The sequence below is a fragment of the Lepeophtheirus salmonis genome, chromosome 1 (assembly GCF_016086655.4).
Source record: "Lepeophtheirus salmonis chromosome 1, UVic_Lsal_1.4, whole genome shotgun sequence".
Lineage (NCBI taxonomy): Eukaryota > Metazoa > Arthropoda > Copepoda > Siphonostomatoida > Caligidae > Lepeophtheirus > Lepeophtheirus salmonis.
In genome coordinates this window covers 21,100,065-21,113,246 of record NC_052131.2, presented here as the reverse complement: position 1 = coordinate 21,113,246, position 13,182 = coordinate 21,100,065, and the positions used below count along the sequence as shown (strand labels likewise).

The 13,182-nt window shown below is 29.4% G+C and overlaps 1 protein-coding gene across 1 annotated transcript in view; it reads left to right on the top strand.

Annotated features, from left to right (window-relative positions):
• The first annotated feature begins 7,166 nt into the window (after positions 1-7,166).
• Positions 7,167-13,182, top strand: part of LOC121120448 (uncharacterized) — a 44,652-nt gene continuing 38,636 nt past the window's right edge. Inside the window, exons 1-2 of the mRNA XM_040715327.2 lie at positions 7,167-7,610; positions 9,020-9,221. Of these exons, the coding sequence (XP_040571261.2) occupies positions 7,292-7,610; positions 9,020-9,221 (521 nt within the window). The 5' untranslated portion in view covers positions 7,167-7,291. The remainder of the gene's footprint in view (positions 7,611-9,019; positions 9,222-13,182) is intronic.

Sequence of the window (13,182 nt, the reverse complement as noted above, 5' to 3'; positions counted from 1 at the left end):
CCACACCCTCGATCGTATTTGTAAAAACAAAACATGAAGTCCGTAATTTTCATATTTCTATTTAAAATAAAAAACAATGTCATAGTAGGTCAATGTTATATGTCTTTAAGCTTACTCGATATAATTTCCCTCAGCCTCAATAACAGCCTCAATAAGGCCTCAGAAGCGGGAGCAGGCCTTATTGATGATTGTCCCTTGATCACAGGTTCATAGATGCGAACTGCTCGTTGATGGCGGCACCAGACTTTCCTTAATGGTGTGGGAACGTCGATTAGTGTATGCCTCAATACAGCGTCAGACAAAATAATCAATCATATTAAAATTGGGGCTACTGGGGGTCAACTGGTGCTTAGTCACGAGGTTGTAGCAGTTACCTTCAAGCCAGACAAGATACATGTTGGACACGTGGCAAGGTGCAGAGCCCTGCTGCCAAACCCGGAGGTTTTCACCTAGCTTATCCAAGGGAAATCACAGTACATCACGTATTGGTAGATTTGGGGACCGATCAATGATAGTGCACACCTTCTTAATAATAACAGGCTTATATTAAACAAAGAGGAATAAAGTAATAATTCTTTTAATAAATTTTTTGCGTCCCTGACCTTCCTCTTGTGACCTCAATATAGTCCTCTAAGGGTTCTTCGAATCCAATAGTTTCTTCATGGTTCCCTGGATGCAACACATTGTCAACCCAGTTGTGCTACAGATGTAACGGTTCCATTATTATTAATTAGACACATAACTACAACGCATCTCCGTTCCTCCTCTGTTATCTGAATCTGCGACAGCTCCAAGTATAGTTCTTGCATTATAATCAAATTAAACCGAATGAATATATTTTGATTTTTAAAATAATTGATATGACGACAAAATTTGGCTCCAGGATAATCAAAGTAGGACGCAGATTTCATATTCGAGACCAGTATAGAAATAAAGGAATATTTCAACTAACTTTACCTTTAGTCCTTAGACTAAAAGTAAAGTTTTAACTTATAATTTAAGACACATCAAGGTGGCGAATATGTCGTACGGCAAAATCTCCCAGAGGTGAAAATATATTGGTCAAAATTACTGGTCGCGAAAGGTTTTAGCAAATTAATAAGAAAGTTAAAGATTTTTTTACTTAATTTCATTTTGTTTATTATGGCCCAGAGTATATATATGGGCAAACGCGATTTTACATAACTAAATATAAGCTATTTATATACATAAATATTTATGTCCATTCTATGAAAATAGATGCATAAATGGAAGAATATTTTAATTAAAAACTTGCTCTCAGTAGAACACAAAAACAGATATTTCGGACTATAGCGGTCATTTTTTTCCTTATCTACAAATAAGCAATCAGGAACACAGCATCTCAATCCAAGGGCAAAAGTTTGCTGACTAGTGTAATCAACGTTTGTTTCATATGAATGTATGTGTATCAACATTTTAAAACAAACTTTAGAAAAAACATATATAGGTACATACAAGTCTATGAATTAAAAACTGTTCGTGCATATTACATACATACAAATAATTTTTTTTTACTTGATTCAAAATTAGGAAAGATACAAAATTATAAGTGCATTTTAATAATACATTCAAGTACATACATTAAATAAAGCAAGGTATTCAAGGTACAAACGAATTTGAAATGCAAGAAACTCACTGCTACATGTCACATCTACCCATCATGTTATCTTTTAATATTATTATAATGTTTCTTTCTTTAATATATAAATTAATTGATATAAAATACTTATTTCTTAATATTCCAAATATATATCTAAACAAGTACTAAATTATATAATAGGTCGGGGAAAAAGTAATTTCGTATTTTTCGCTTTATTTTAATGCTTTATAAGAAGTGTTACAATCATCCGATTTAAGCGCAGTTCATTGTTGTGTTCAATAACTTGTTGCCAAAGAGAATCAAACTTCATAATACTCGTCTCGTAGAAGCATTTATCACTAAAAAATTCGGACAGCCAATTTTCACAGGACAACTTTGTACGCCCAAAGGCGTTTGCAATAGACAGGAGCAGATGAAAGTCAGTTGGTGAAGGTTCGAACTGTTGGATGGATGCATAAGAACTTCCTGCGATCCCGGAGCTTCTGGCTCATCATCAAAGATGTGTGCTGCCTGGTGTTGTCTTGATAAAACACGATTTATCTCTTATTCACCAAGGTTGTCTGCTTCTTTTAGATCACCAGCTTCTAATGGTTGAGTTGTTCACAGTAGAGGGCGGAAACCCCTATCGAACGACTGTTGTGCAACACGAACCGAAAAAGTTTTGGCCTGCATTACAATTTTTTTGGGGGATTTTTACTACGATTTAGTTTTTCGGTTAGTAAAAATGTAAAATATGGCAAAAAGTTTTTTTTGAGATCTCCATATTCGACGCACGATAATTCACGACTGAGCTCGACTGAACGCAATAATGTCCAAAAAGAGTTTGTAATATACAATTACATCTTTACAACGCTTTATCGTATGATCCAAAGTATAATTATTAAAATAAAGACAGTAAATACGAAATTACTTTATTTCCATCCTAATATATTTCTTAGAAAATCAATGTAGCATTTTCATTGACGTCATAAATTACATTGACTATCTTAGAGACTCAAAATTGATAATTTTACAACATAAAATGAGCAAATGTCCAATAAATATTTATTAAACTTCATCAAATGGCTTTAAGAATAAAAAAATACTTATGAGTAATTAATACATTGAATAATACTTCATATTATTTTATCATATTTATTTTTTAATATAATTAAATTAATATGTATGGAAAATTACTATGAAATGTTTAAATTAAAAAAATAATAATAATAACAATTAAGGTGGAGAAAAGTAGAATAATTAGAGCAAAATATACTATTCCTTACATGACAGTACTTGACTTTTATCTACGACATTAAATAAGATTATTTAACTTAATACATTTTAGGGTCATATTTATAATGAAACTAGACAATAGTGGGATAGATTTATGAAAGACAGTAAAGTTTGAGCCTTTTTATTTGTTGGTACCATTTTGTCGTCCAAATAATAGCTGATTATTTTCTAAAATACTGAAAATTCTTATGAAATGTCTAAATTTTGTACACGATTATGGACGATAAACGTAAGATTATTTTATAAAAATACCCTATTCTTTCCATTGTAACATTTAATTTTTATCTACAATATGGAAGTCAGATTATATAACGACGTCATAACATATTTTTAATGCATATTAGTGTCTGATATATAATAAAACTTGGCAAAAGAGTAATAGATTTATGATAGATCCTAAGATTTATGTCCTTTTTTTTTTTGGTCCCATTTTAACATTCAATAGATCCCTATTTTCCTTAATACCTATTAATTTACGAAAATAGTTTGTTTTGTTGTAAAAATGAGGCCTCCGAAATGGTCAACAACAAAAAGTCGGACGTCAAATGAAAATACTCTATAGATAGTATAAACTCTATGAATGTTGAGATCAAATGTAACTTGCATAATCAAATTGTATAAGTTTAAAAAAAAAAATCATATATCTTTATGCCAAAAAATTGTAACATTTACTACTTTTCGAATTAGGTAAGTGAAAAAATATCTATTTTTCTTCCATTTTTGATCGATTATTAGAATTCAAAATCAAATTAATGGTTAGCTACAGAGTTGCTGCTACAAAAATAAATATTGGTATTTCAGTACTTTCCGTTACTTTTTTGAAAAAATACTACAATAGTACCGGTAGCCGAACAAAACTAAATCAACAACAATAAAATTGAATATTTTACTGGTATTTCTTATCCTGAGCCAAATTGACTATCTTCTCAATTTTGAGTTATCGTGCTTCTGTTGCATTCAAATTGTAACTTATATGAGCATATTGTACAAAATTACAATTTGTACGGCTCAATACGTTTAATATAATTATAACATTAATAAACATTAATTGATAATGCTATCATTTCATTTTGTTACATTAATATATTTTATCTATTATATATCTTTAAAAAAAATAATGAAACTGAAGGCACTTGAACATTATATTGTGACTCATAATACTTATATATAAATTAGTAATTTTATCAAAATAGTATAAAATACATTATTGATATATTGACCGTCGTAAGAGTATTCAAATATTGGAGTATCCTCATCAAAAGTACTGAAAATTCTTCATCTTATAATTATGTTTTACTTTTAAAACAGTCTAATAGATAAGATAAAGACCAATTTATTATTATTTTGATCGCAAAAACAAAATTGAAAACTAAGATGGTCGCCCTTACAATTTGAAGAGTGGTTAAGAGAGGATCAGCTTAGCTATTTTAACTTTTCATTAAATTAGCTCTGAAAATTACTGACATAAAAGAAATAAACACGATCTTCCTATCTAGCCATGATATAGGTAAGGAATTACTCCGAAATCGACCCTCAATTCTACTCCCAGTCCAACAAGTACCTTCCCTAACAACTTTGTTAAATAAATCCTAAATGTTGTTCTTCGTTTTTCACACACTAATTACTTTATTACTTAAATATTCTCTCTTTAAGAATATAAGAAGAACTATGACACAAATGGAAAGTATAAAATATTTATTCAAGTAGCAACTACAAAAGACTTCTTTCATTAATATTATTTTTTCATCTCTTCTAATCAACAAATGTTTGACCTTGAATTGAAATAATGTTTTTTTGTGAAATCTTAAAAATATAATACGATACGATCAATTAGAGAAATTAATCAACGAAAAAAAAAATTTAAGTAGAAATTTTCAAATAACTTTTAAAATATTTTTTAAAGGTGTTTCTCTTTTTTGTGAAATTGTTTGTCTGTCCTATAATCAAACTATGATTTTTGTCATTTTGAGTAAAAATAAGGAATTTATTAGACTTTCAATGATTTATTTTTTTAATAGCTAAAATATTTATCAAATCTAAAAACTATACTTTCAGTTTTTTTCTTTTTTTATTTATATCTTTCAAGACGAAAAGTAAATAAAATTGTAGAATACTTTTAAAAAAAAAGACTCTTTATGTCACAAAATCAGAAAGTTTGGGTTATAAAATTCATTTAGGTGTATTTTTATCGAGCTAATAGCGATTCGTAAATCATAATTTGTCAATATTGTAATTTAAGTATTGGGTCCAAACACTGTAGTTGCTCTCATTGCACTTATACTGTGAATACAAATATACAAACTACATTATTCAAAAACAAAAAGGATTTTAATTAAAACTTGTACATTAGATGGGTAACTATTTCTGATTATTTTTGTATAAATCTATGTGGAAAAAGTTTATATATGTACGATATACATCCATTTCTAAAAAAAAAAAAAAAAAAAAGGAAGGATGCGGTTCCTTGTATTTATTTGGTTAGAGCATATTGATGTAAAAGGGATTTTGTTTCATAGAAAATTTGAAGTACTTTTTGATACTATCATTATAGAGTAATGTTGCACTCTAATGACTAAAGTTAATATTAATTCTCTATATCTTACTGAACATATATTATGTTTTGGAAGATTGTAATATTTTCGGCTTAGTATTTTTATCTCCCTGCACAAATGTTGCTTAGATATAATATCCAAATAAAAAATGTAGAAGGACAAAATGTATAAAACGAAACCTATTATTTATTCTTTTAATAGATTTAGTTGCAATTACAACTATAGCTTTTATTTTTATTGTATTGTGACATGGAAGTTATTAATACTCAAAACGGCGGAAAAAGTTTTGAATACTGGGTATGTATGTAGATAAAGAAAATGGAAGTACCATCATCTGTTGGAGTGTTATAAAAAGGATCATGTAGTGGCAGAACCCTTACCTTCAAAAGTTCAATCATCAAAAATCATGCCCCAAATTTTTTAGTCATTGTATTTTCTTTCTTCTCACTTTTATTTTTTTTTTTTTGTTTCGAAATATCCTCATAAAAAATGTTATGTTCCATGTTTTTAACGTTCGACATTTTGTCCATTTAAGGTTTTGTCCTTTTATGTTTTGTTGTTCGATTTTTTATCCTAGTACACGTAAAAATAAATTTTCTGCATGGGAAAATCAAAAAACTGACTTAGACAAAGTTTAAGGCCTCTCAGTCTATTGTATTTTGGGGGAAATGACAATTTTATGTCAAAATTGGCAATTTTTAAGCATTTTGTACAGTTTCGTTTTTTTTTAATTGATAATCAGGAGAATTTATCAGCTGCTGTAACAATTAAATAACTTCTTAGGAGTGGATTTCCTTTTGTACAAGATCATATTATATTCAAACCCTAATTAAACATTCGTGTGTTCTCAAAAAAGACGGTGAGTAGTCTTGAGGATTTGTTGCAGAGTTCACTCCATGGGGGACTCAGAGTAGAATGGAGGATTGATATGGAAGTAATTCTTTCCAATGTCCATGCTTAATTATTTCTCTCCCTCGTCATAGGTGAGGGTAACTGATCTAATCAAACATCTTGACAGCTAAGCTGCTCTCCTCCAAAAAGTTTTTTTTTTAATTAAAAACTTGAAAAAAAACTTACAACAATAATTTCCCAATTAAACAATAATTAATATTTCAACCAATAAAAATGTTTATAGGATCATATTGACAAAATTTTAATGGAATAAAATAAAAAGTTTAATACACAAATTTCAACACTTTACTATTGCATTATTTTCAGTTGTTCCCTCCTTTTATTCGGCAAACGCGTTGCTGTTCCAGTTCTTTATATATATTTAATCAGTATTCCATTCTCATCAAAACTCTAAATCGTGTATATTGATCATCTTCTCCATCCCTTGAGGTATAGCCTTTTAATTAGTTCATCGCACGTACATGACTATATATATTTTTGCTCAAAAATATTCTTTAAATTGCCATGTTGATTTTCGTTTTCTTTTTTTAACATCCCCAAAATAAATTATGAGGAAAATCCCAAATCACCCTTCACAGCTCCCTTGAGGGTCCTAGCAGCCAAATCTATTCTAAAAATGTTTATAATAGTTTTTGTATGCTCAAAGGAAGTCTGAACCAGAATGTCAAAGAAAATTCACGAAATAGACCTAAAAATAGCCAATTTAGACACAAAAATACAATTTTAGCAAACTAAAATGGACTGAGAGCCGTTAAACTTTATCAAAGTAATTTTATTGTTCTCAGCAGAAAATATAATTTTTATCAGTCTAATGTTTATATATATACTGAAGACCTCTCATACTTTTATATATAATATTGCAGATATGATAAATAAAAATAGCAATTTTACAAATGCAATATAATCCAGCTTGTTTTAGAATAATATTTAAATGTACTCTCAAGTGTATATAGATATAAAAAAATATATACCTACAAAAGATCCATGGGTCAATATATTCATTTCAATACACTTTTTCATATTCCAACACTCCGGCCTCTTCCTACATATTTTCTATCCGAGTTTTCTACGACCCACCCATGAGTCTAATCCTTCAAATCAACCCTCTATACTCATATCACGAATCAAGCGAGAAATCATTTCTCCTGAAGCAAGATCCTACAACACTCGTGACCTTATTGAGCTTCAAAAAGAAACAAATTCACTCCTCTTGCTCATTTATAAGAGGCTTGAGCATGAAACAACCGCAGGTACGTTCCTTAAAAATTAAAGTTGCCCTTTATTTAAGTATATTTAAGCATAAAAAATACTCAACATTAAGAAAGAGGCGACAAGACAGTTGAAATAATAATGAAAAAAGTAAATATCTTATTAGATTATATTCATTTATTCACGCACCCTCATTATATGAAATATACTCTTGGCTACGTATAAAACCTTAATAGAGCGTTATGAGAATAAAACCGCATTGTAATATCCTCCCTCACTATGACACCAGACAAAATATGAACTTAGTGCAGTAACAAATCATAATCTATTTTATTTCAAGGTGACCATTATTTTTTCCATTGATTAGCTTGTCGCCTCCAATGTTATAAATCAAGTGGCTTGAGTAAATTCATTGGCTTATTGAAAGTGTTTTCCTTGCAAGATGTCGTTTCTTATGCAATATTTCTTACTTTGTTAATTCAATGGGGCATGAGCGTTATTTACTTATATCAGCTTGTAAACAATGCAGCAGAGTGTGGCGCCGTCTTACGGGAAAATAATACATCCCTCGGATTGCTAATATTATTAAATATAAAATATAGGTATTTTAGTCTCATAAAGAGGACTGTGACAATTCCTATAAGCAGGTGGGATTTTTTTTAAACACCAATTTAAACAACAAGCTACAGACTGTATCACCACAATGCAAATAATAATAGGTGTAGGAAAAATGACATCCATAAAAAAAATTATTTTTAATGGTTTTTTTTTTTCATTAATGTTAATCTTCTTAATAATCAAAACAGTGCTTACATAACGATTGGACTCGACGATTCTCATTATTTTATTCACATGTTCGACAATTGGCTTTCAAGAGCGTGGGGCATCTTTTACATTAAAATTAACGAAACAGAATCAACGGAAACAACATTGTCAGGATTGTTTTTTTACCTTTATTGAAAAAAAAACTGTAAAATATGGCGTATTTCCTTTTTGGTAGTGTCCATCGTTGACGGACAATCAAACAAAATTGAGTCAAGCAATGACAAAAATGTCATAGAATTTTTTTAGTAAGAAATCTTATATTTCTAACACCATTGATTGTACTTATGTAAGGAGAGATACACATTACTTTAGCCATCTATTGAAAAAACTAATGAATTTCTTTTTACTACACCTAATATGTATATATTTATTTACTTTGCTCATGTTCTACTAAAAACGTGAATTCCATAAGGTTGCGTAGTTAAATATAGAGTAACATTCAACACGTCTAGCATGTAGGTTTTACTTCATCAAGCTTGATATGTCTTGCATGGAGAATTACTTTCTGCAAATATTAGTCATGTTATATTTGCTTCGCCAATTGGTATATAGCTTTGATAGTCCGATCTTTAGAGTCTCGTTATAATCAATATACTCTCATATAAATGTATTTTGTCCTGGATAGAAAGCCGGGCTGTTTTACCTGCCCCTCCACCTCTTCCCAGTACAACCACGACAACGACTATCTCTCCTCGGATCCTTCAGATGAGAGAGACAATGAGACCAAACGTGATTCATATGCAAATCAACATTCCTGCACAAATATTCGCTGGACTTTTTTTCCGTATGATTAATGAGTATATTTTAAGCGTTCGTCCTCCATCTACGTAAGTATAGGTTTAATTATATAATAAAATTGAACTATATATGTTTATGGATGTCTTTTGTATAGATTTAAAGCAGACAAAAACAAAGTTGTTGCAATTTGGTAATGAAAATTATATATTATATAAAATATGTATATAAATAAATTTTAATATATTGCAATGGAAAAATTATGCAAAGAAATTTATTCATTATATCTTTATGAATCTATTGTGTATGGAATATATAGATTTATATAAGATATGACCTTAATACTTTTGATATATTTTTAGTTAGCAATTTAAAGTGTCTTTTTTTATTTTCCAATGCTGATGATATTATTCTTCCGTTCTTGAAGAGAGAAAATCTGAATATAAAGTATCACTAGTTCATGGGCTCATGAATGGATACTAAGGATTGGCATTTGTGTTAATTTCCTCAATAAAACGTCATGACAGCAAATCTGCTCTACTCTATACAGTCTTGAGTTTTTGAGGGTTATCATGTTATTTGTCATTTTAGTTTAGTTGGAAATAGCTAAATGTTATATTTTATTCAGATCTAAAGGTGGTTTACCAAATCTATCAAGCAGGTACACGCAATTTAATTCTGATAATATTACAGATTATACTCTTCAAACTTCAAAGACACTCTCTATCAGACTAAAAAGTTGTGTGATTACAAATGTTTCTCAAATATTTTTTTTTGTTTTTGTGATAGAATATTTGAATGATTCAAAAATTTAATTTATCGTAGTATTTTCACTCCTAGGAACTAAACTCTTTTTAAATCAGATAATCTCTTCATTTTAAAAGAGAGAGTTGTTGAGGTTTGAATAATATAAAACTACTGTTGTTGTTGTTTTTTAGAAATAAATGTTCCATACACATATGATCAATGCATTAGTAAGCCGCGCTCAATTGAGCACCGCTCCGAATGCTACTCAAAATTCTTGAACGAGAGTGGGATTGCACTAATTGTTTTGAATAACAAGTGAGAGCGGGAGCACGCTCGCCATTCTAAAAGAGCGAGGTAATTGCTCTAATTTTCGCTCGTTCATATAAATTTGTATTACTTTTCTGCATCTTATGAGATAACACCAAAAATATTGAAAGATACAGAATAATTTGAAAGATTACAAGAAAAGACGGTTGAAGTTATGTCTCAAGATAAGTTATAATCCTTTTTTCTATGTTGTGGCTCTCCGCTGTCTTAGGTTGACGAGTTTGCCTCTCATTTGCTCGTCACTCTATGAAGACTCAAACGTCAGTTCCCTTAGAAATACCGCTGGCTTCTTCGTGTGTGGAAATTACGTTGGAAGACAAATCTTTCTTTTTTGTAAACAAATTTTCCCAACCGTAATACGATTTTCTCATATTTTTATGTAGCAAATTGACGTAAGATCTCGATATCTCTCGCAAGCATAAGTTCAAAAACTTGAGAACCGATTGTTCAAGCTCAAACTAATTATCAGGCTTAACTGGATGATAGTGCACATTGTAACCTTGTAATAATATGTCTCTAAGAAAGTGGTTCCCAAATGTTTTAGACAAATCAAAATTTCTTGATTTTAATTAAACCAAATATTTGGATTATTATAAGCTTTTGCAAATAATTTATGGTTGTCACAAATCGTACGGCACACTTGAACTTGCCGCAAGACAATCTGTCTGGAAACCAATACCCATTAGCAATTAATATGATCTTATTTGCAGAGGTTAATGTGAATTCTATCAGTTTAATAATTGTCAATCAAAGATATTTGAATATTTGGCAGACTTGCCGTTAGATATAACCAAGCATAAATGTCCCCTTCTAATTTATACACTGCTGTCATCAGAAAAACGTAGAGAGAGTATTTCCTAATGTTGATCAATTATTTCAGGATAGATATCAGAGTTTAAAAAATAAAAAATTTGACAAAAATAAATTTTGTCAATGAATAAAATATTAAATATTTAAAACATTGTATTTTTTTAATTTCAAATATAATTTTAGATCTTTAAGTTTTATTTATTCTTGCACCTTATTTCTATTCATTTTTTCAATAAATAATATATATAAATTTAAAGAAATTAATTGCAATCACTATATAGATTTGTCAAATTTAAACATGTCTATACGAGCAAAAAAATGAGTGCTGCTCATTTTTAATTGGGCAGGAGCGCTGCTTTAAAAAACGAGTGGGAGCAAGAGAGTGCTGACAAAATTAGAAACTGAGCGGGAGTGCACTCAGAATTCCTTGAGTGGGCGAATGCTCTGCATATTACGTGTACACACATGGTAGTTGTGGTAACCCACCTTTAGAAAACTAATGAGGCATGAAGGTTGTTGACTAAGATTAGTTTGTTTACAAAACGATCAAGAGTGGCGCCGTCGTATGGCTAAATAATACAACTCTCTGAATGATAATATTATTTCCAAAATTCAAATTCAAAATTGTATTTGTTGTGCTAGAAAAATAAATTGATACTGCACCCCCAAATTATCCCACCCCTTAGTAGATAATAATATATATATATTTTAGTTTGTTCATGCTCAAAATAAAACTTATATAATGTATAAAAAAATAAAAAACCAAGACGTTATTCGTTTACAAAACAATCATTGAAAGAAGATGTCTTCTTACCTCAAAATGTGATTTTCTAAATATTTTATGATCTCATATGAAGAAAAAAAAACATTTTTTAAGTTAACATTAACTTTTATAAATAATAAGTTTATTTCCATGGGAATTATTGGGGATTTCTTACTTAAATTTGACTCAGCCCAATCAAAAGTGTAATTTTTTTTTGAAAAATTATAGTCAAAAATTCACAAAGACTAGATTTGATATGGAAAATTTTTATCAAAGATTTAATTAATGTATCATGTACTATTAGCTAGAATAAGAAATTGTACTTAAAATAGCGGACTTGAGTTATCTGAATTAAAATGTGCATTGACATATAATAATTAATATGGGGTTATATTAGAATAAAACTGTTAAAAAGATGGATAAAGATTTAACGAGTTTTTCAAAATCCTTGCATTAAGATGTATAAGCTCATAAACACATTTTATATTATATAAAGTGCATCATTTAGTACATACGAGTAGATGAGATAGCCAAATTGAATCATTGGTTTCAAAAAAGTAACATGTTGTTGACTTGAGTTGTTTATTGATATGCTCAAGAAAATTATCTCTCAACACTTATTTTCACATGTTATGATATTATCTAGTTCAATGGTTCTCAAATGGGGGTATAAGTACCCCTTGAAGTATTTGAAATTTGGAAAGAATATTTTACAAGCGGTACATAACTCAGGGGTGTTTGCAGGAGGTGGGCTAGAGGGGATGTAGCCCCCAAATTAATAAATTTTTGTTTTTTTCAAAACATTTAATATTTGAAATTTAATTTTCTATGAATAACTATGGAATTAGAAATTTTTCTCGAAAAAATTTTATATATATGTATTTTTTTCTAGAACTTTTATGTATAATTTTATTTTCAAAAATTCCATTTTTGTGAACAGCTGTAGATTTTGAATTTCTTTCCAAAAAAACTTTGTTGGTCTTTCAAGAAAATTTTCTAAAAAATAAAAAGCTACAGATTTTTGAAATTATTTTTGAAAAATTTAATATTTTGAAATTAAAAAAAAAAATTAATTTAAAATTAGAAAAAAAAATTTGAAGTTTTTTTCTAAAAAATGTTAATTTTTGGATTTTTTTTAATCCAAAAACCAAGTCCCCCCCTCCTCCAAAACATAAACCTGCAGACGCCTTAGTCACTGAAGTTAAAAATGCTTTGTGCTGGTAAGGGGGTACTTGGGTGGTTAAATAAATATTTTACAGGTGGTACATCCCTAAAAAAATTTTGAGAATCCCTGATCTAGTTAACTTATTGATTTTCATAACAGTAGCATCAAATGTATCGGTGGAGCGAGTGCAAGGAGATGGCGTGAGCGAGACTTATAATACTACTGAAGTAAGCCCTTTGCT